General features: G+C 40.4%; 1 protein-coding gene across 1 annotated transcript in view; it reads left to right on the top strand.

Moving 5' to 3' along the window:
* Positions 1–21,238: 21,238 nt before the first annotated feature.
* The window catches only part of GLA1 (Folylpolyglutamate synthetase family protein), a 125,618-nt gene continuing 121,865 nt past the window's right edge, over positions 21,239–24,991 (top strand). The window contains exon 1 of the mRNA XM_086521088.1: positions 21,239–21,418. Within this exon, the coding sequence (XP_086377214.1) occupies positions 21,371–21,418 (48 nt within the window). The 5' untranslated portion in view covers positions 21,239–21,370. The remainder of the gene's footprint in view (positions 21,419–24,991) is intronic.

The following is a 24,991-nucleotide window of genomic DNA, read 5'->3' as shown; positions in this document are numbered from 1 at the left end:
AGGTGATACTAAACGTCACTTGGAGTCATGGAGATCCAGTCCTTTCCAAGCCTCGAGATCCCAAGGTCTCCAGTGAGCCATATTCATTGGTACTGTTCAAAGTGTGGGCAGTCACTGGGTGTCTATTCAGCCATCCGAACTACTTGACTCCTTTCCACTATGTAAGAAATACCACCACAAACAAATGTTTGTTTTAACAACAACAAAATTGTGATACCTAACATTTCATTAAATTTTGCGTTTGACATAGTTTTGGCTCACTTTGACGCACAAACGACAGAAATCTTAAGTGTTGGGTTCGTCCCAGTACATCTCGTAGTAATTGTTGATGTATGCCATCTAAGGAAGGCTATCATGGATCCAAAGATTTCTTTTGAGTGAGTTTATGACACTTTGGCTTCCACTTTGAATTTGGTAAGCACTCTCTCAATCTTCTTTTGCATGGTATTTATGTATTGCAAGATCCTTCAAGTGATCCAACGCTTGATTGGATCTCTCTCACACTCTGGAAAAATGGAGCCTGACCAACGGCTTAGAGGGGTGCAACTTGTGTGGGTAAACCTTCCCACACATTGCGAACTTGATTTCGCATTGGTGGCATACCCGGATGGAATTCATTCTCTATCGAGCTCGTTTCCAGCGTGTTCACCTTGGCTACAGATTTTTTACTATCGGATGGCACATTAGTCATGGCGTGTTGGGTAGACCACTTGGGACTCATCACCGAGGAGGTCCGCTTGCACGATTTTTGCCATCTTTGCACTATCTTTCTTTGTATGGTGTCACGCACGTACGCTGTGATAGATGACTTCACGGATCCAATAAGTTCTCAACAATTTCTCCACAAATTTCATGGTTGGTAGATATTGGTGTGTCTTTGTTTGAAATAGTACTCATTTTGCAGGTCGTGACCTTATTGCTAGTCATGTTCACACGTAAAATTGAAGGCCTTCCAATGATTCCACTATATGATCATCAAGCGAGAAATGTGGCAGCTGACAACAATTGATTCGAGTTTGATTGTGACATGATCCAAGAGCCACTACGGGACGATCCATGGATGTTAGATGCCCTTGGAGCACCATTTTGGCATGGAGTGGAGAAGAGCGATTTCTTTGCTTGGTACGTCAAGTAGGGCACCATTACGATCGGTTCTAGCCATTGAGCTACTCTGCTAATGTGCCATTGAAATATCTGCTAATGTTTGTGCTTTTGTAAACAAGTGGTTGTTGGGTACCTTCACAAAGGTTTGGGATGTAGTTTTAGATAGTTTAGCAGGTTGTGGTGGCTTGGCAATGGAGTGCAAGCATCTACAACAACACTGTATCAGCATTGATTGTGACAAGAAATTGTTATTGGCACGTATTCAACCGTAACAACAGCTACCCACTGGTCTAGGATCGACTCTTCATGTGGGTGAGGTCTCTTGTAGAGCACAGTCACATCCACCCTCGTCTCCTTTACGACTTCGCCAACCAAGAGTTAGTTGGGCCATCTGATCCTCTCTGCGTAGACCTCCAGCCATAGTTCCTGGTTGGCCAAGCTATGGCAATGTGTAGGATCAAAATCTATAGTGCATCAATGTGTGAATCTCACAAAATCTTGACTATACCTAGTCTCTCCTTACACATATAGAGTTGGGGTGCTATGTGAGAGATGTTTTACAAGGAAGGAGAGGGGCCTATTTATAGACTGGAGACCCCTCATTAACACTAGATTGATAATAGGACACTTTTATGTCCTTGGACACTTTTGTGTCCTCTTAACCCAGCAACTTCCTAGAATTACTCCTTGAGATACCAAGGAGGTTCTAAAGTGTTCTCTGTCCAGAAAGCTAGCTTATGACCTGAAAAAACCTTCAACTTTTTTTTGGGATATTGATTCCGCCTTAAGATTTGGGTTTAAATAACATTTTTAAACCTAACTCGAACAAAAAAAATGTGTGATTCTTTTTTCTTTTATCATGAAATTGGCATTACATCACCCTAAAAGATAGCTTAATGACCTCTAAATTGCTATATAGCTAGCATAGCTACATAGTTCTAAAAGTGTTGTTATATTTCCAAAAAAGGAAAGCCTGTGTATTGGAAGCTATAACCCACTTATGCAAATTTCTCTGTGCTAATTTGCTAGTAAAATTCACATTTTATGAATAGTTTGGCAATGTCTTTGTAATCAAAAGGCAATTTTGAGTGTGTTTATGGAGTTATCACTATGTAACTCTTCTTCCTTGAGTTTTGGAGCAATTAACACTCTATATAGTAAACAACACAAAGGTCGGAGTGATTTTTCATTTTACCAAAATCATACTCATTTTAGGTTAATACTATGTTTTCTTCAAATTGCTAAATTTCATTCCAAGCATAGTACATTTTAATAGGTCCAAATGTAAGCATACAACTTCAATTTGACGCCAACTTAATAGGTTTATATGCCATACAAAAGGCCACATTATGGAAGCCAGTTTTTCACTCGTATAGTTTTTGAACTTACATAGTGTGTTCCAAATTGTCTTAGGGAGACATGTTTTGATGCTTTTGTGCTTAAATATGAAAGTAAAGAACCAATGTGTGTAAAGCAAAAGCATTTTATAGGTTATGATAGGTGTACGTATGGAAACATCATTGATAGGTTAGTCTATGCTTAAATATAAAAGTAAAGAACCAACAAATTTTGCAAAGTGGAAGCATTTATAAAGGTTATGATATATGTACGTATAGAAACATCAATGATAGGTCAGCCAAATGCAAAAAAATGCCTTTTTATACTTAATTCTATATTCAAAAGAAAATATTTGGGCCTAAAACAACCATAGGCTTTAGTCAAGAACTCATTGATGTTTATAGAACAATAGGCTTCTTGTGTGGAGATTTTTGTACCTTGTGTAAAATGGGGTTCACCTAGTAAAGATGCTAGTTTTGGTCAAATTGAGCACTCCTTTGGAATTGAGAGCTCCTCATGACCATACAATTAAGATTTGTGAATGCTTCTTATTTTTTCCACATAAAGTATGGTGTTAGCTTTGAGCTAAAGTAAGTACTTCTACAAAAGTTCAAATGTAATAAGAGTATTTGATTTTTTTTCTCAAAACCTTGAAAGGACACTTTTATGTTGCGGCGGTCCGGGGCGGGGCAACAAGAAGAGTGACCTCTAAGCACCCTTCTAGGCTCCCATGCTGCTCAATTGGGTTGGGGTTGGAAAAAACAACAAACACATACACAAACCCGCAACCTAACCCTACACAAATTTGGGGCACCACCTAGTTTTGGATGCGAACTAGGACGCGTAAAGAGAGAGAGAGAGAGAGAGAGAGAGAGAGAGAGAGAGAGAGAGAGAGAGAGAGTGCTCAAGCTGCTTTGAAATGTATCGGCAATGATCAAGCAAACACAATTATATATGTAAGAAAGAGAGAGAAGGGGGAGGGGATGCTTGTTGCATTAATACCTTCTTACAAATCTGTCACGACCAATCAAAGTGAGATTAGTATTTGTTCAACATAGCTTGAGTAAATCACACCACAAAACATCACAAGAAAAACCACCCCAATCACTGTCTTAAGGCCAGGGGAGTCCTCTCCACCCTATCGCCCTCTTACAGTATGTGGGATTTATGGCTAAATTGATGAAAACACCCAGAGACAAGCTATCAAGAACTTTAAAAAAACATCAAGACACTTACACATCATTGTTGTCCATTACTTCACGTTGGAAGAGAGACAAAGTATCCAAGCTTAGTCCAAATCCACCCTCCTTGATTCAACAAATGTTGGTCTTACACTAGTAGGAGAAATGATAGATTTCCTACTCTCAATTGAATGATCACTCTCTCTTACAATGGCATAGAGTTCCCTTGCTAATCACCCCTAATACAACACATGCATATGCATAAGACAATGAGCTTCCGCTCAAGAGCTCCTTCTAGAGAGGTTGAGCTTGGCTTCTCAAGCTATAGCATAGTGCTCTTGCTTATGGCTCCCCCCTTTTGTGCTAGCTACACCCTCCTTTTATAGCAATTTTGAAAGCTAGGGTTACTCCTCTAACCATGGTTGGGTTAGATTTTCAGCACTTATCTAATTTCTTTTGCTTGGAATTATCAAGAAGTTGGTGTGGATAGATGAAGAAGAGAGAGAGGAGAGAAGTGGAGGTGATAGGACTTTTCATAGTAGGTTAGTGTTAGTAAATTAGTAGAGTTAGTATTTTTATTGATTTACAAATGGAATTGGATATTTGCAATGGGAGTATCCATGTAGGATACAAATAAGGAAGAAAAAACTCTTAATAGGTAAGAAAACATGGATTTCTTACAATGTTGATGCTCCAAGTGTCTTGAGTAGGGTCAATTTTGACGCTTGTTGACGGTCCACTAGCTTTGACGCTACGTTTTTTCTCCACTCTTGACCTTCCTTGGAAGCCAAGGTAAGTGAACATGAGTCATCAATCACCGTGATGCTGTCTTTCAAGAGAAGAGGCTGAATTTTGTGGTTTTTTTTATAGATACGGGTAATATGGATGAGGAAAAATGAGACTAGGTGGTCAAGTTTGGAATGAAAGTGTGTGTAGGAGACATGAGTTCACCATGGTTTCTCTTATTCTTCAAGGTTGAGAAGAAGGTGAGTAGGGTGCAGAGAGGAGTGGTGAGAAAGGTAGGGATGATGAGTGGAGAAGTGTGTGTGTGAAAGAGGAAAATGATAAAGTGGAAGAGGGAGTGTGACTGCATAGCATGGGCAAACTGGGGTCCACCAATAAAATCATAGCTCACAGCTCGTAGCTCAAAAACATATGAAAAAATTTGAGGTAAAAGTTCAGCTCACGAGCTACAACTTTTGTTTGTATCACCTTTTCAAATTCGTGGAGCATGTGATCTTTAAAAATTCAGCAAAACCGACTGTTTTTTCCACTGTACAAAGTCCTTGTGAGGTCCTTCTTTGGATGATTCTTTTGAATACCTCCAAGAGTGAGCTCCCCATGGTGCATGCATGCATGCCACATACCCTTGAGCTTATTTGATAGGTCTATCATTGAAGATATTTTTGAGATCATAATATAAGTGAATAGTACAACTAAGAAAATCAAATATTGAGGGGTCTTAAAAAATATGTACATGTCAAATATGTACATGTCAAATATAAATAATATAGGTGGAAAAATATAAAGGGGTCAAAATAAATCTCTCTCATTATAAGTCTACCATAAAAAGATGAATATTTTTTGTGGTCTAATTTATGAGAGTAATAGAGAATAGATATAGGAAGAAAAAAATCACAATAGTGAAAAAATATACACATAAATAGAACTAGTTTTTTTGTATTTTTGTTGGGATGGAGTTACACCAAAAATAAGAGAAGCTTGCATGAAATTATTTTTATATGGAATAAAGAGTATGCAAAATGGTAAGAAAAAATATGGTAATGGTGAGTCAATGTACATAGCATAAATAACACACCATAGGTAGAAATATTTAAATAAATATCAAAATAATTATGAAAAATCATTTTATTTAGGCCCTATATACAATGAAATATTTACACACAAATGGGTCATAATATACTTATATTTTTTATTTTTTTGGCTCAACTAGCTCAGTGACTAGCTAATTAAGGGTTTTTAAGAAGATATGGGAAAAGTCCCCTAACTCACACACACCTATATACAGTGAAATGGTAGGGATAGCCACAGTGTTTGGATGATTTTGGTAGGGTGGGTTAACTCACTATGGCAATTACGGAGAGCCGAAAAACGGCTATCGATGATGGTATATTCATGTACCATCATAGAGCATCTTTTCCAAAGAGAGTGCTTCAGAGTCCTTGACGAGATCTTCATTGTTTGGCCCCTCAGAATTTTGGTTGGAGTTACACTCATACTTTATGTAACAATACTTACACGAGACAGCTGCCCTTTGACAGATCTTTGGTAGAAGGTGACTCAAATAAGGCTTCAAGCGATACCCGTTTACCTTCTTGGAGTGCTCTTTCCCATTCAAGTCCATAAGTTGATAGTAACTTGAATTGAAAGCCTTCTTGACTATGTATGGCCCCTGCCATCTAGTTTCAAACTTGGCATCAAAACGATTATCGAGTCGATTGTCATACCTTAGCACAAGATCTCCTTCATTGATGCCTTTGTCCTTCAGTTTCTTGTCAAGCTTTTCCTTCGTCTGTGTGGCTTTCGTCTTGTAGCACTCGTATGCTACTTCTCTTTTCCACTCAAGCTCAGCTAAGGTAAGAAGTCTATCCATCCATGCTTCTTGATCATCTTGTGCTGCTTTGCCATGAAGTCGCATTGTTGGAATGTTGAGCTCAATTGGTTGTAAAGCGTCTTGACCATAGACCTAGTGAAATGGTGTGAACTCTGTGGCTTCCCTATATGTGGTTCGATACGCCCACAAGGCACCATCCAAGAAGTCATCCCACAACTTTGTCTTGTTTTTCACCATCTTTCTAATGATGCCTGCAATGACACCATTAGCTTTTTCTACCAACCATTTGATTGGGGATAGTAGGGTGTACTATGACGATGTAGAATGTGAAGTTCTTCACAGACTTCTGTGAGCAATCCCTTTCTAAACCCTGGACCATTATCAGAAACAATCTCCAAAGGTGTGCCAAATCTACAACAAATGTGAGTGTAGACAACATCAATGCCCCATTTTTCAAATGGACCATTTGCAAGGACTAACTGACGTGGACCATGTAACAGACGCTTGTTTCCATTAATCTGACAATTGTGACAGCTTTTACACCAATGTTGAATATCAATGTGCAAGCTTGGCCAAACATATCCGGCAAGCAAAATCTTTTTTGTAGTGAGTTCCTGTGCAAAATGACCACCACACGCTTCCTCATGCAAACCTTTTAGAATGGTTGGGATTTCCTCAATAGTTGGTACTCTTCTGCACACTTGATCCTTCCCTCTTTGGTAGAGGGATCCTTCTAGGAAGAGATACGTGCTTGCCTTCTTCATGAGTCTCCTCTTCTGAGCCTTCGTGAAGTCTTGTGGAAACTCACCCTCCAAAATGTAGCTAATAATGGGAGTCAATGACTCCAATCCCTGGTATCTTGGTTGCTTGACAGTTGCTGCCACCATGATGACCTGCACTTCTTTCTCAACACATGTAACTACTTGCTGTGCAAGTAAATCGGCATCTTCATTCTGTTTCCTAGGAATATGATGTAGTTGCACTTCTTCAAATTGATTAAACAATCTACGAATGGCATGAACTTTTGTCCTTAGGCTTTCATTCTTGCATGCCCAAATGCCTAAAATTTGCTTCACGATGAGAAGTGCATCCCCTTTTACCATGAGACGTTGTATACCTTGGCCAATGCATATCTTTAAACCATGAAGTAGTGTGTCATATTCTACTTCATTGTTGCTAGTTGAACCTGGTAGATTGACCTTCTCTTTCATGACCACCTCTCCACTTGGGTTGAGCAATACTAGCCCTCCCCCTGCTTTTCCTGTGGCTCGTCAAAAAGCTCCATCAAAGAACAAGGTAAAAGCATTAGAAATACTTTTAGGTGGTGGCAATGGTAGGGTCTTTACCTTAGGCACCTTAATTTCCTTCTCATGTACCTTATACGTGAGAATCCATGCCAATTGTGCACGCACACTATCTTCTACCTTGAAAGAGTATTGAAACTCTTGCAACTCCATAATCCACTTCGAGATCCTAGTACTAAGATTCATTTGAGATGACACCCAAGGGAACAAATTTTCTGCAGTGAGAATTACAAAAGGTTTTGGTAGCAAATAGGATCTAAACTTTCTCACTGCAAACATGAGAGAAAGAATCATGAGTTCTGCCTCCGTGTAGCCTCTCTCTAAAGCATTCATGACCCTACTATCAAAGTAGATGGGTCACATCCTGGTACTGTGGGGATCTTGTTGTAATAAAACTGCACCAATCGTTTCCTTTCCAACACTAGAGCTAACAAAGAATTTGTACTCCCAACAAGGAGGCATGAGTGTTGGTAGCTCTGACAAAATGACTTTAATATTACAAAAATACTCTTCAAGATCATCAGACCATGCAAATTCTACTTGTTGTGTCAACTTTTGCAAAGGGTGAAGTAACTCCAAGGCTAAGTGAATGAAGCGTGACATATACTTCACCTTTTGAATGAATGAGATGACCTCTTTGAGATTCTTGGGTGATGGGAGCTCAATAAGAGTCTTTGCCTTTTAAGGATCCACCTCAATGCCTTTATAGGAAACCTTGTGACCAAGCAAGATCACTTCATCCTCACCTATGTGACACTTGTCGGGGTTGAGTTGACCTCCCATGTCGTAGAGCTTGTTTAAACCTTCTTCTACCCTTTGTAGATGCAATGATTTTGAGCTATAAATGCAGAAATCATCAATGAACACCCTGATTGACTTTCCAAAGAATGCTTGAAACACCATGTTCATGAAACGTTGGAAAGTTGCAGGAACATTTGTCACGCCAAATGGCATAACTCTAAAAGCATAACAACCCCAAGGAGTGATGAAGGTTATTTTTAATTGATCTTCCAATGCGATACCTATTTGAAAGTAACCTGAGTAGCCATCGCACACAGTGTACTTCTCATGACCAGCTACCTCATTTAGTATCTCATCCTAAAATGGGAGGGGAAAGTGATCTCTTTTTGTTGCCTCATTGAGTGGACGGTAATCCACACACACCGCCGTTTTTCTTAGGAGTGACAACAACGGGAGAGACCCACTCTGAATTCTCCACTGGATAAATGAAACCTGCTGCTAGAACCTTTCTTACCTCCTTGAGTAAAGCATGCTCCTTGATGACTCCTAGCCTTCGTAGCTTCTGAGCCTTAGGTGTGGCCTCTGGCTTCAACTCAATTTTGTGTTGAACAGCATCTACTCCACGCACATCAGTGTAGTCTTTAGCAAAAAGCCTAGGAAATTTCCTTAGCACACATTTGAACTCCTCTCTTTCGTCCTTTGTAAGTGTTGTAGACAACATACCTTCTAACATTCCTTCATCTTGCACATTTTGGTTCTCTTGGGAACCTACCTCTTCCAAACCTGGGCAAGAGGTCTCTTGGTTGTTTGGATTAAACCTTACCCCCATGACTTCGATGGAAGACTCCTCTTCAGTAATGCTGCCGCTATTTTCTCCTTCTGAAGTGCTATCGGTCCAGCCTTCCTCCATCTCACTTTGAGATGATTCTTCATGGAGCTCCTCTTGGCGTTGCTCCTTCATGTCAAAGACAACCTTCTTATGATTGTCATTCCTGCAAATTAGCTTTCCACTCTCCCAATCCTGCAAAGCTCGTATTTTCATTAGCCATGGTCTCCCTAGGATAAATGGGTAACCATTTCCTTTGGTAGACATGACATAGAAATCCACTGCCTTCTTAATGCCAAAGGCCTCCACAGAGACATTTTTACAAATGCCTACGCACCTAGCCTTGCTATTGTTTGCCATTTTGACTTTAATTTCAGGTGTCTCATGGATGTGCATGCTTAGTCTTTGCATGATTCCTTCTGTCATGATGCAAATTTGTGCACCCCCATCCACTAGACCTTTCCTAACCAATCTTCCTTTGATGTAACAATCTAGCACAGGTGTAATATCTTCATTCATTTCAGCATGTGTAATTTTTACAACAGGAACACTCTCTTTTATCTTTCTCCTAGTGCTAACTGCCTTCGTTAAATCCCTCCTAACTTGTGGGCATAATGCAAGAAACTGAGGCCATGAGATATCAGGACCCTTACTACTCATGTCTTCCAATATGTTGTATGGAGCCATACCATGTCCAAGAGGGAAGTCTTGGAGGTTGATAAGACGTCGAGTCCTCTTGGTTTCCTTAGTCTCTTTTGCCTTCTTTTCTCGTCCATGATCACTTTGTGACGTGACTCCTTCTTTCTCCTTACCTTTGCCTCGGCCACGCTTAATGCCATTTTCTTCCATGTCAACCTCATTTGAGTTTGTCACCTCTACCACATGCACATTTGGATCTGGCAAAGGTGGAACTCCTTCTACTCCTTGTGGAGGTGGTCTTGCTCCATTTGGCCTTTGTAGAAGCCGTGGTTGCTGATTAGTTCCTTCACCTGCATTCATCACTGGGTAATTCAAGTTAGGTCTCCCTGGCTCCCCACGGGGCCAAGGACAATTATACATCCCATGTCCACACTCTCCGCAATTCCAACATTGCAAGACTCTCCTAGGTCGTGGATCTAGCTCTTCAGACTTCTTTGCTTGTCCCTTTGGACCTACAGCTTGTGCAAGGTGAATTGACAAGCTGCTTAAAGATTCATTTAACTTCTCAATCACTTCCGCCGTTACCTCAGGAAGCTCCCTAGATGTTGATTCTTGTGACTTACCTTTGGGTCTAAGACCTTCTATTGGAACCTCTCCCCTTAGGCACTTGAGTTTTCTATATTTCTCAGCAGCCCTAGTTTCAGCTGCATCAAAGGTAGCAGGTGCACCCGCCTCAACTTTTATCTTAAGGTCAGGAAAGAGTCCGACTATGAACCTCTCCTTCTTTAGGAACTCTGCACCATCACCAGGGTTAGCAACATTTCTCACCCATACAGCCCAAAGACGTAGAAACTCTTGCTTGTACAAGTAGTAGTCAACTAAGTCTTTTTGCTTATGAGAAGCAATGTCTTGCCATAGTTTTTGAGTTTTTTGGGGATCAAAGAAGTATCTCTTGAAATGATTCACAACTTCCATGTAATTCCCTTTAACTTCCTCGAGCAACGAGTCAAACCAAGTGCTAGCATCTTTCATAAGGACCACTTCAAACATCTCTACGCATTCTTGATCAATTACTATCCTCTTGATATGACAAGACATCTTGAAATTTGCTAAAAATAATTATGCATCCTCTCCAGGCTCTCCAAAGAAAAGAGGATATCTAGACATTTGGCGTTGGGCCTCCATTGAATCAGTTTTAAGGTGACAACACGTTTTTGTTTGTTTGTTTTTTTTTTTAAAGATTTACAGCGTAATATTTTCTAAATTACAATCTATTCTACAACAAAATAAAAATATTCACATCAAATGACCTATGATAATCAATAAGAGGCAGGATAACAAGGTTTGGTGATGCCAGAATTTCTCCTACTCTTTGGGCACCAAACATGAACACCATACGTTGTTGAAAGTGGATCTTCCTACTAATTGCAACGTTTATTCTAATGTGTGGAGTGAAATGGAAGGGGAAAACCTCTATTCCTGGGCCATTATCCATGGTCTATGCATGACCTAATGCTTAAAACAAAACAAAAATATAGACGTCTAAACTAAGGTCGTACTTAATGAGAGGTAAAATAAAGGGATTTACTGATGCGTTTATCTCTGCCAACCTAAGGGGACCTAAAATTCTACAAATTACACGTTGAAATTGCAACTTAGTACTAACAATTATGTGTACCTTTTGCCTTGCAATGGGAATGAAGGGATCATACAAATTCTCGTGATTCATGCAAGCTACTTGATTATGCTAAAGGTTGAGCCTACACAAAACATACACAAGCCGTCCTCCGTGGGGGCACCAATTTGAGGCGGTCCGGGGCGGGCAACAAGAAGAGTGACCTCTAAGCACCCTTCTAGGCTCCCGTGCTGCTCAATTGGGTTGGGGTTGGAAAAAAACAACAAACACACACAAACCCGCAACCTAACCCTACACAAATTTGGGGCACCACCTAGTTTTGGATGCGAACTAGGACGCGTAAAGAGAGAGAGAGAGAGAGAGAGAGAGAGAGAGAGAGAGTGCTCAGGCTGCTTTGAAATGTATCGGCAATGATCAAGCAAACACAATTATATATGTAAGAAAGAGAGAGAAGGGGGAGGGGATGCTTGTTGCATTAATACCTTCTTACAAATCTGTCACGACCAATCAAAGTGAGATTAGTATTTGTTTAACATAGCTTGAGTAAATCACACCACAACACATCACAAGAAAAACCACCCCAATCACTGTCTTAAGGCCAGGGGAGTCCTCTCCACTCTTGACCTTCCTTGGAAGCCAAGGTAAGTGAACATGAGTCATCAATCACCATGATGCTGTCTTTCAAGAGAAGAGGCTGAATTTTGTGGTTTTTTTTATAGATACGGGTAATATGGATGAGGAAAAATGAGACTAGGTGGTCAATTTTGGAATGAAAGTGTGTGTAGGAGACATGAGTTCACCATGGTTTCTCTTATTCTTCAAGGTTGAGAAGAAGGTGAGTAGGGTGCAGAGAGGAGTGGTGAGAAAGGTAGGGATGATGAGTGGAGAAGTGTGTGTGTGAAAGAGGAAAATGATAAAGTGGAAGAGGGAGTGTGGCTGCATAGCATGGGCAAACTGGGGTCCACCAATAAAATCATAGCTCACAGCTCGTAGCTCAAAAACATATGAAAAAATTTGAGGTAAAAGTTCAGCTCACGAGCTACAACTTTTGTTTGTATCACCTTTTCAAATTCGTGGAGCATGTGATCTTTAAAAATTCAGCAAAACCGACTGTTTTTTCCACTGTACAAAGTCCTTGTGAGGTCCTTCTTTGGATGATTCTTTTGAATACCTCCAAGAGTGAGCTCCCCATGGTGCATGCATGCATGCCACATACCCTTGACCTTATTTGATAGGTCTATCATTGAAGATATTTTTGAGATCATGATATAAGTGAATAGTACAACTAAGAAAATCAAATATTGAGGGGTCTTAAAAAATATGTACATGTCAAATATGTACATGTCAAATATAAATAATATAGGTGGAAAAATATAAAGGGGTCAAAATAAATCTCTCTCATTATAAGTCTACCATAAAAAGATGAATATTTTTGGTGGTCGAATTTATGAGAGTAATAGAGAATAGATGTAGGAAGAAAAAAATCACAATAGTGAAAAAATATACACATAAATAGAACTAGTTTTTTTGGATTTTTGTTGGAATGGAGTTACACCAAAAATAAGAGAAGCTTGCATGAAATTATTTTTATATGGAATAAAGAGTATGCAAAATGGTAAGAAAAAATATGGTAATGGTGAGTCAATGTACATAGCATAAATAACACACCATAGGTAGAAATATTTAAATAAATACCAAAATAATTATGAAAAATTCTTTTATTTAGGCCCTATATACAATGAAATATTTACACACAAATGGGCCATAATATACTTATATTTTTTATTTTTTTGGCTCAACTAGCGCAGTGACTAGCTAATTAAGGGTTTTTAAGAAGATATGGGAAAAGTCCCCTAACTCACACACACCTATATACAGTGAAATGGTAGGGATAGCCACAGTGTTTGGATGATTTTGGTAGGGTGGGTTAACTCACTATGGCAAGTACGGAGAGCCGAAAAACGGCTATCAATGTCTTGTTAGATTACCCAACTAACGTTAAGGTCATTGATAATCCTAGTTTACAATCTTATAAACCAATATTAGTATTTTTTGAATATCAAAATCTGGGAGGCAGATTTGGTTGCTTGAGTCATGGATGTAGGCTCAAGAGAAGGGAAATGTTGAAGGTAGAAAAAGATAAATTAGAGAGATAATGAGAGAAAGAGAGATGCATTTTCACTTTGTACACTTCTTGAGGTGAGGTGCCTTTTAATGTTATGTCAATGGATATTTGTGTTAGTAGGTTAGTAGCTTGAGAGATGACTAAGATATGCACGAAAAGTGCATTACATGGGAATTCACAATGGGTCAATTCTGAAGAGGGATGAGCAATCAGGTGTAGTGTGTGAAAGCCATGAAAAACTGGGAAATTTTTTATTTATACAACGGTCGACGAAGCGGTAAGTGTAGATAACTCATACATAGTTACGACATTGAAGTCCCGTTCAAGTAAAAAATTTGGAGTGCTCAGTGTTGAAAATCCTCTCTTTGTAGGGATTAACTCTGTCAATCTTTTTTTTGTGGTTTTGGAATGGATGAAGAGAGAATGGTAATATGAAAGTTGTTGTAAAGAGATATGTGAGTCTTTATGTGTGTAAAGACACTAATTTGGAAGCTATGGAAGTGAGGAGGGGAGGGGAATGGTGAAGGAGGTGAGAAGGAAAATTAAATTTTCACATTTGAGTGAGGGATGGAGAGGATGAGAGAGTGTGTGTATATGGAAGTGTGTAAGGAGTGAAAGAAACTAGGATGACTCCTCTATGTGAAAGTGTGGGCAAACTGGGATCTACCAAAAAAAACCTTCGTCAAAACCATGAGCTTCACCTTTTTCATGTCGAACACTTCTTCAAATTTGCAGTGGAAGTGGATGCTTCAGGCAAATCATGTGTCTTTTCTCAATTCAAAAGTCTTGTAGTAGCCCCTCTTTCATTTGAAATTGTCATAAGGCTCTAAGAGTGAGCCCCTTTATGCATCATTGCATGACCTAAGACATTCTAAAGGGTGTGAACACATACATGGAGGAGGATTATTGCTTAATATAATATATATATAATGGAAGAACCAAACAAGCTAGTACATGATTCATAAAATCTATAATGATGAGCATATGGTTTCCATGATGGTGTAAATAGAATATTAAAAATATAATATATGTAACAAAAATGAAAATAGAGGAATCATGTGATAAGGGATCCTCATTTGTTTTTTCATTTGATAGAATGATGCAATTTTATTTACTTATAGTTAGGAAAACTGTATAAAGAAAATAATATGAATGATTGAGTGATTTTTTTAAAAATTTGTTTTAGAGTGGATTCACACAAAAAATTAGGGATGCTTGTATGAATAGGTTTATTTATAAAATAGGTCGTATGCTCAATGGTAAGGAAAACTATGCCAATGGTGAGCCAATGTAACTAGCATACTTATGCAAAAAAATAACATACACCTAAGTGTAACAACTTAAATAAATACCTAAATAAAAAAACCTGTATCCAGGCCGTCTATAAGATGAAATACTTATACACAGATGGACCATAAGCATGCATGCCTACATACAAGTAAAAGTAAGGATAGCCATAGTGTTAAGGTGAAATTTTCTTGGGTGAGGTGGCTCACAATGACATAACATGGATAGCCAAAAAATGGTTATCAATTAGCCCCTCCCGCGGGGCCACATAATAGTACATTCATGTATCATTATTTTGATTGATTTATTCACACGACCATAGTAATTTAGAGCTCTTGTAACATATGGCTTTGTCTGCTTTCATCTGGCTTGAAACACTCATGCTTTTGTCTGTATAAGAAAATCTCTAAACTCTAGCTCATAAAACTCATTGAACTTAGGGTCACTCATCAAGTCAAAAATTCGATGACCTTCATAATGTAGGAGAGTTTGATCCATGTCTCTATCAAAAAATGTTTCAAAAACTTTACCACATAAGTAGAAAATAGACCAAACTTCCTATTGCTTCTAACACATTGGAAGAGAATAGAGAGCCAAATGTAAAAAGTTTGGAAACATTTGTCAATCACCAAGTGTTCAGTTCTATGGTATCAATTTTTTTTGAAAATGGATCTCTGGATTGAAAGCTAGGTCAATTCTGACACTTTGTCAGAGTACTTGGTAGTTTTGGTTTTTGGTCTGGTTTTTTATATCCAAATTCAATTTCGAAAAGACCATTAGATTTCTTGTGATGTCCTCTAGCTATGGTGCAAGTTTGGTCTCAGTTTGTGACAAAGAAATAGGATCGCGATCCATGTACATCTGTGTCAGATGGTAATGAAACTTGACTCACAGCTTGTCCTTGGTCTCTTGATCCCTGCTATATGGTCTTTGTGTGATTTGGATCACTTTTGGTCAAGCTAAAGTCAATCCCTAGGTCTGTTTTAGGGTTTTCACCTTGAACAGTTTTTGGCTTTTTTGACCACTTTTTACAACTTTTTTGCATATGGTTCTTTTGGGAAAGTTGTTCCAAATGGTACCAGCTACCTACTGCTCAAATCTCAGTCAATTTTTTTTTATGAGGTACATGGATCACAATCCATGTTTGACCTCATTTTGACATGAAACTTGGTCATCTTATAGTCCATGTTATGTGATACTCTTCCCCAAATCTTTTTGAATTTGGACAACTTTTTCCTAGTCAGAAGTGAGTATTTCTATCTGTCCTGCGGTTTTGGCTATCTAGCAAAATTTTTGTGTTTTGATCAACTTTTTGTAATTTTTTGCCATGGTCCCTTTTGGCAAAGTTGTTCCACTAGTTATCAGGGATGTACTTGTCAAATATCAGTCCCAAATGTCAAAAGGTACAGATCCATGTTTGGCATCATTTGTTAATGAATTTTGTTCTGCCAGTTCTCTATTCCCTGTAGAAGACAAATCTCACCCATTTTTAAATTTGGATCCCAAAAAGTTGAAAAATCCCAAATTTTGTATCTGAAATGCCCGTTTTGTTGTTTTTGCCCTAGTAGCCAATTCTGATGTGATTTTTGAGTTTTTCTTTCAAGAAAACTTGATCAAAGCAATATCCCATTGATGCTCAATGCCACTGATCACTTTTCACCAAAAATGGTCTCTGGGATACATGGATCGCGATCCATGTTCCTCCACAGAATCTGACCAAACTTTCCAGATTGCTTCTAGAGAGTCTGCTAATGCTCTTGATCCACAAATCTTTGAGTTTGGATCACTTTTGAGGTCTCTACCATCAAATTTTCAAAATTTCAGAGTTATGGTCATTTCGGCCAAAATATGGAATTTGCCTTTTTTTTCTCTCAATCTTTTAGTCCAAATTTGATGGTGGTAATTTCTACTTACCCTACTCCTAAGGACTAAAATGAAACACGAAATAAAAACAAATAAAACGGTACAAAATAAAGTCGAAACGGAAAACGGAACAACACTCTAAAAGCATAGAGAAAATCAAAGAATGAAATGGTTTTGGCTATCTCACTCACAACCCTCTTTACTTCTCAAGAATAGATTTAGTGAAGACTCTTTGAGATCGTCAATCTCAAGAAGTGAACCTTAACAAGCAAACACACTAACTCAACAAGAAAACCAACAGTCAATGATCAGGGAAATCTGCCTATGTCCTTTCTCACAGCTCTAGGTCATCACGCCATTTTGGCACTCGAACAGACTCAAAATGCAACAAAACTTCAGGAGGAGGTCTAGGACACCTAGGGGCACTATCCTACCAAGTATGGTCGCAATCCAATAAGGTACCGAAATAATGATCCATCATGAAAAAGGTCCTGAAAATTGCAACAGAACTATCCAAAAAGGTCACTCTATGGTTTAGGAACACTCTTCTATGGTCAAAACGACTAAAAACTATGATTTAAACACTCAAATCTGCAATTATAGCTCACAAACATGTAGTCGCAAACCACAACAAAACTGGCGATGCTTACACTTGAATTAAAGAGCAAAGAAAGAGGAACACAATGCAGGTTTCGGAATTAAAAATGGATTACCCAATCATTAGTTGTGATGATTACAAGTTGGAGCTTTGTAGTCGCTTGAGAGTACTACATCAGAGCTCTTTTCTTCTCTAAAGATAAGCCTCCTTTCACATTAAAGTTATTGACCTTTATACCTAAGGCTTTCTAAATGGCCAATGGCAGGCTCACATGGACTTTTACAAATGTCATGACAACATCACAACTCATGGAATTGACCTGCTACTCTGGAATTAGGATTTACACAGAGTATCACTACACTATCTCGGAAAACTAATAGAGTACAAATGTGGTGTCCGGCTAAACGTGTCTGGCCAAGTGGGCGCCCGTTCGATAGTCTCTTAACACTCTATACATTTATTTTCGACCTAGTCCACTATTAAAACTCCAGAGTTAGCCATGCTAATTGTTGAAAACCTGTATAGATTTTATGGATTTCCAACAATCTTGTGAGTGATCATGATCCCTAGTTTAACAGTCTTTTGTACAGGATGTCTTGATCTAGTACAATTATTCTGACCTTAGACAATTAAAAATCCAGAGTTAGCCATGCTAATTCTTGAAAACCTATATAGATTTTATGGATTTTCCAACAATCTTGTGAGTGATCATGATCCCTAGTTTAACAGTTTTTTGTACATGATGTCTTTTAATGGTTGAGAACATAACTCAATATCAATAGATGGATGGACAAACTAAATGTATTAACCATGTGCTAAAGGAAATGCTAAGAGGGTACATTATCAAGAAGCAATTTGATTAGGAAGGATATCTCTCTATTTTGGCATTTGCATATAATAATGCAAATCGTGTTACGACTAGGGTTAGTCCTTTCATGTTTATGTACAGTTTTCAACTTAGATCACCAGTCATGGTTGGGTTGGCTATGAGAGAATTTAGCAAGTCAAGGACTTTATCCAAGAACATATGGATATGTTGACAATTGCTCATCAAACAAAAGTTCGCCACAAGCACATGACAGATACAAGAAGTATGTTGATGAAAAAATCAGCAAGTCACTTTCGTGGAAGGTAAAGTGGTATTCTTACATGTTCTTTAGCTGCATACTCTTGCATTCATCGGGTTTTCCATGTAAGTCGCTTACATAAATGCTTGCATAAGGAACAACAATATAACTAATCATCTAGTTTTGGTCACTTTCATTGAGCCTTCAATTCATCCGCATGAACCTGAGCGCATTTTAGACTATCTTGATCTACATACTCGTCATCATGTGCGTTGCCAAGCATTAGTTAAGCGACTTGAAGAAGGTGCCACTTGGGAAAACATTAGTGTTCTTAAGAAGCAATACCCACTTTTGTTTTTGAGGACAAAAACACTTCTCCAAGGAGGGACTAATGTGAGGCCAAGGGCTAAGGGAAATCAGCATGAGGGCAGAGGGGAGGATGGTTGGGTGGAGTATCGGTTTCCACACTCTGCAACCTCTTAGTACTCCTCAACAAATGGTGTTTCAAAGAAGAAAATTAGGTCAAGCATGATGTATGGTCAAATGCTAAGATTTGCCACGTGTGTTTTGGTTTGAGGCTATCATGTGTGCTACGTATGTACTAAATAAGTGTCCTAAAGCATTGCAATTTATAACTCCATATGAGACTTGACATGGCAAGCCACCTATTGGTCAATTGTGTCTGTTTTGTTGTTTGGCTTATGCTTTGATGTCTAAGCAACAATGTAAAATAAGGTTGCAAAATGTACGTTTGTTGGTTATACTCTAAAGGTTGCCCATTGTATCATCCATAAATGAATCGTATCTTGACTAGTCGAGAGGTTGTGTTTGTGGAAAGGGTAGCTAAACATGTTTTAGCACGTACCAAAGAGATAGATGTGAGCTCACACAATGTAAATGATACATTGTTTCCTCTCTTGAATAACAGGTCTTGAGTTCAACTCCTCGTCGGCTAGATCTTTAAGGTCTCTTGGGATAGTTTCCTACGATGTTAAAACTCTCTTCTTCTTGTGTGTGTGTGTGCGTGTGCGCGCGCGCGCCAATAAAAAGAGGAAAATGGTATAACCTTTCTATCACCCAAGTGTGGTAGATTGGTTATGCCATTTCCCTCTTGAATAACAGGTCTTGAGTTCAACTCCTCGTCGGCTAGATCTTGAAGTCTCTTGGGATAGTTTCCTACGACGTTAAAACTCTCTTCTTCTTCTTCTTCTTCTTTAATGGTACGATTGAATAATGAGGCACATGTACAATCTATGTAGGTTTCAAATGACATTATAAATCAACTTTCTTTTGATGCAATACACGGCATGTCATCATTGAGGAAAGAGTTGAAAATGAGCAAGTTAGAGGTATGCCCAAAAGTTGTGGTGGGGACTTTGTGTGATAATAAATTGGGTGCACCTTTGTCCAGTTGTACACGTTCAATTTTTCCGCATGTCTTTTATGCATTAGATTGTTTTGGTTGCCTTGTCAGAAAAGATAATTGACACTAAGTGGGTGTTCAAGCTAAAACATAGGTTTGATATAGTGGGGATCTCTGTAAGGCTAGACATGTGGCAAAGGTTATGCCCAAGAAAAGGCCATTGATTTTGATGAGACTTTCGCTCCCACTTGTCATGTACCTACTATTCATAGCATTTGAGCATTGGTTAAATCATAATGCTTGGGATGTACATCAATTGGACATAAAGACTGTATTTTGAATGGCGCGAAACCATGTGTGGACTATGCCGATGGATTACCATTCACAACCATATTTTCATGTTTATATATCACGACGCATGCAATTGGCGAATGGTTTGCAATAGAGACGACCCACATTTTCCAACAATTATGGGCTATCGATCCTTTGTGAGAGAAAGTGTGGTAAGGATGTCCCACATTCTCCATGATTGTAGCCCGTCTATCCCTTCCATGGAGAGTCTCATCATTATATCACATCGGGTCGATCTAGAGGGGGTCAAGAGCCCAGGTTAAGAGGGAACGCACGGCTTTGATCTCCATCGTTCGATTGCCACAGTGAACTAGGAGTGAACTAAGGTGAACTAAGGACAAAAACGGTGCTCCGAATTTCACCTCTAGTTTATCCACCCTGAATTCACGCCTAGTTTATCGACTTCATGGGGCACAAGTTGAACCCAAGACCTCCTCGTTGCCACAGGAAAGCGCTACCGCCACGCTAACATGCGTAGGTGATCATGTCGACATGGCAGACGGTGACCCCGTCAGTTTACCTTAGTTTACCGACTCTTAATTCACCTTAGTTCATCGAGCGATTGGACGGCTGCTCTACACCTCCAAAATTGGATTGTAGATCCCCTTTGGACCCTGATCCTTCGTGATATAGTGATTAGGGAGAAGATGGGAAAGGCTTCCCCCTCAAAAATCTGCATCTACCACCCACTTTTCAACGAGATTTGCACAATGTGCAAGTCGAATGTACCACTCGATGAGTAGTGCAGTACTATTTTTGCCTCTTGTGAACGAGGAGCCGACCGAATATGAAAAGAGAAAAATCTAACACCGTGTGCCTGAACATAGCGCTCACAAAGCCCATACACTCGTATCATGGCGAGCAATAGTTGGGTTAGGGAAAAGGAGAACTCTTTCTGGGCCCTCTCCTCATCTCAGCTATAACCAACACGAGTATGGAAGATGGGACTCATATTAAGCGGGCGCCGTAGATCTTGTCGCGAAAGTAAACCCCATCATTTTTGTACAAAAATACCCGGATGAGATATAAGTGAGGAACTCCCGGACGCACAACCTTCAGCAGAGCGGGGCCTAAAATGGTTCGATGAACCGTTTTCTGGATGCGCTGACTGCATTTGGTTATTGTTGTCATGCGAGGGAGGCTCATGTACGCGGCCTCGCACTCTTCTACAATCTGCTTTCAGTCTTCTCGTTCAGCTTCTTCTTGTGCCCATCGGGTCGCTGTTTCCTTGAGAACCATGTCTTTTTCGGCATCGCCAGGCATTGGAGCTCCGAAGGTTCTTGAGTTTTTGGACTCTTTGAAGAATTTTGAAAAGCTGGGCGTGCCCAAAGGAGCTGGCACGGAGTCTGCTGAGGGTTTTGACCTCGCTCGGATGTATCGTCTGCTCTCAGCCTTTGGCGATCCCCTCTCGTGCTACCCTGTAAGACACCAAACATACACACACACTTTGTCATTTGATCAGTGCTAGTGTGTACTCTACCTAGCTAATCTTTTCATTTCTGAGCAACCACTGATTGAAGACACACTTTGTCATTATATCAGTGCTAGTGTTTACTCTCCCTAGCTAACCCTTTATATCTGAGCTACCATTGCTTCATTCAGTAGCTTGACTTGATGGCTACATTGCTTATAACTTCCTATCTGGTATGGGAGTGTCCCCTCAGGAAATTTTTGGTGGGATTGACTCCTACCACACAAGGTTTTGGGTAACTCTCACTGTCCAATCTCTCTCTCTCTCTCTCTCTCTCTCTCTCTCTCTCTCTCTCTCTCGCGCGCGCGAGAAAAGGGGCTTTATTTTGTATATATAAGAGATCTCTGGAGATGCCCAATGGCTTTCATCTAGAGGAGGTACAAAAGCGGGGTAATTATGTGCAGGCTATGTAAACATTAAGGTGGTTTTGTCACGTGCGCATTGTAGTTGCTTCACGTGGACAAGCTTCTGCTACAGTCTAGTGTCAGTCTTAGTTTATCTTGAGATCTAGCCTGGTACTTTGTGAGCCTCTAGCAGGACATGCATGTTCAGGCAAGGATTTTGGAGCATGGTATGCATTGTGGTGAGTCATAGGACATCGCAACAAACATCTTCATCATTTGCCTCACATCTTCGGCTTCATGCAGTTTGTTCAGCATCCGGTGTTGAGAGGGGGTGTTAGACTTACACCACTCTGCTGCTTCACAGGTCTAGAGCATACATCTACGGCTAGTATGTCTCCGGGCTGGCCACCCATAGTCTAGGTTGCTTCTGGTCCGGCAGCTCGAGTTTGGGGCCGGCCGTCCACTTTGTCCGGGCGCCCTCATATATTTTCATATATCATTTTCTTGTTGGGTCGTGGATATTTTTCCAGGCATTTGTCCTACCTCCCCTTGGGTACCTATGTATGGGGCTAGGGGGTACCCACTTCCATCATTTGGTTATTGTGTATCGGATCTTTGATCAGCCCCCTCTTCACCATCTCTGGCGTTTGTGATCTCTCTCTCTCTCTCTCTCTCTCTCTCTCTCTCTCTCTCTCTCTCTCTCTTCTGCACACGCGTACTCTCATAAAAGGGTGAATCGGGTTATGAACTTGTCTGCAATCGCGAGCAAACAACCTCTCCGTACTAGATAGCCAACAGATCTCAGATCTACCGTGATGGATCTCCTCGTCGTGTAGCTTCTAGCACGTACTGTCCATCGAACGTGCACGGGTAACCAAACACGCGTGTAACCACACGTGTAGGGCTCAATACGTAAAGCAATGGGGACGCTAGTAGAGAGAGGAGAGATCAATGGCAAAACGGAGAGAGAGAGAGAGAGAGAGAGAGAGAGAGAGAGAGAGAGAGAGAGAGAACACTAGAGAGAGGAAATTGCCGCACACCAACCGCTAACAAGTACAAAATGCTAGAGAGAGAGAGAGAGAGTGTGTGCCCAAATGTTGGATCTCTGCACTGATAACACATGCCAAAAGTACAAGGGGGGGAGGGTTTGCATATATAGACAAACCACAGATTTACCCTACTCTAACAAAACCCCACAATCTATAAATGGCCTAATAAATGCTAATAAATATCTAAACTCATTGAAAGTGACCTGAGACACATATTTAGTAGCAGAATTGCAGATGACTCAAGCTTCTGACCCCGGGAAACCCTAAGAACGGGGTCCTACCTCATGCCAGCCTATCGGGTGAGCAACACAGTGAAGTGTACTGCTGTGAACAGGTACATGTATCTCATGTACAATCAGGCACAGCCACAAAACAGCCCTCACTCCCTAATCTTCTTCTGGGAGATATTGGAGCCATAATCGGACAGGAATGTGAACTCTTAACACACCCTCTCAGCTCCTAGACGGAAAACGAGTCCAAGGGAGTTGGCACGAGAGGATAATGTCGCATGTGGAAGAGGTTTGATGAAGATATCAACAAGGTTATCCGAAGTCGGGATGTACTCTAGTCAGATAGAGCCATCCTTAGTCTTCTCACGAACAAAATGGTACTGTATCTCTATATGCTTGGTACGGGCATGGAACACCGGGTTCCTCGCAATGGCTATACAACTTTGGTTGTGTGAGTACATGATGGTCGTTTGCTGAGGAAAGCCCATCTCCAAAAGTAGCCTTCGAATCCACACTGACTCACATGTAGCACTCAAACAACTTGGCACTTTGCCTCTGTGGAAGATAAGGCCTTAGGCAACTGTTGGATGTTCTCAAGCCAAAAGAAAAGGTGTAATCTATAGTCGACCGTCGTCCATTTGGATCTCCACCCCAAATAGCATCACTTCATCCTCGTAGAATGATTTGGGAGTATGTACCTCCAGCTGCATAGTGTATGCCTAATGACTTGGTCGCCTTTAAATACCGCAGAGTCCGAAGGGCCTGCTGAGAAGTGCTACCGAGAAACTTACATCAAACCGGGTGTTGAGTACCCAAATGAGAGAACCGACTAGTTTCCGATGCTGTGTAGCATTTGCTACAATGGGGAGATCAAACTGTGACAACTTCTGATTGGGATCCATGGGAACTGAGGTACTCGGTCATACCAAATGCTTCCAACAATTCTTGTTTATAGCACTCTTGGGAGAAAAAGATGCCTCCCTTTGTCTGTCATATCTCCAATCCAAGGAAATGCTGGAGGAAGCCAAGATCTGTCATCACAAACTCCTTAGCCAAGGTCTCCATAGTATTGCGGATGTGCTCAACATAGCTACCTGTAATCACAAGATCATCCACATAGAGGATAACAAGTGTCACCAATCCTCCCTCATGGTAAATATACAAGTTTGGGTCTGCAGAAGATGGTCGAAAGGAGTGTCGTAGGAAGAATGATCTATTTTGTGGTACCACGTCCGAGGGGATTGCTTTAGCCTCTCCAATTGGATGATGCAGGAGCTTGAAAAGATCCAGCAAGACGTGATGTACTATATAGTAGCCAAAAGTACATGGTTGGCCACTACAACTCTGCTTGCTAAAGAGAGCCGTGCCAAGCTCGAATGAAGCAGTTTCCTTCTAATGGAGAGGAGCAGTCTACTGCTTTGGGACCCAGATAATGTACAAAAGTTCGTGGGGGGATCCACCTGCTCAAGAGCCTGCTCACACCTGTGCAGATTGGCCTCATCGCCCTTCAAGTCCATGCCTGAATCGTCAGCAGCATCAAGCAGCTCGTCACCCCTAATAGGGAGCTCTAAACCACGTAAACCAACCTCCTGCAAATTCAAAAATGTGCTCATTGCCTCTGCATAGAAGAGAAAGAGAAAGGGGGCAAGTCTGTCTAAATGAACGCGTGAGCATGAAGCGTTCCCCTCTCCCCCCTGCCAAGAGCACTTGATTGTGTGCACATCTGTAAAGATCTGACACTCCTTTGATCCACGTATCTAAAAATCCCATCCTGCATAGAGTGCCCTCCAGGAAATCCCAATCAACTCTCTTATAGGCCTTCTCAAAATCGAGGAGTATCACAAGATCCTCTCCTTGGAGATGTGCGAGGGCAAACGCCTCCCAAAAGGTAAAGATGTT

Source organism: Adiantum capillus-veneris, chromosome 10 (genome assembly GCF_014529385.1).
Source record: "Adiantum capillus-veneris isolate H3 chromosome 10, ASM1452938v2, whole genome shotgun sequence".
Taxonomy (NCBI): domain Eukaryota; kingdom Viridiplantae; phylum Streptophyta; class Polypodiopsida; order Polypodiales; family Pteridaceae; genus Adiantum; species Adiantum capillus-veneris.
This window is presented reverse-complemented; position numbering and strand designations above follow the sequence as displayed.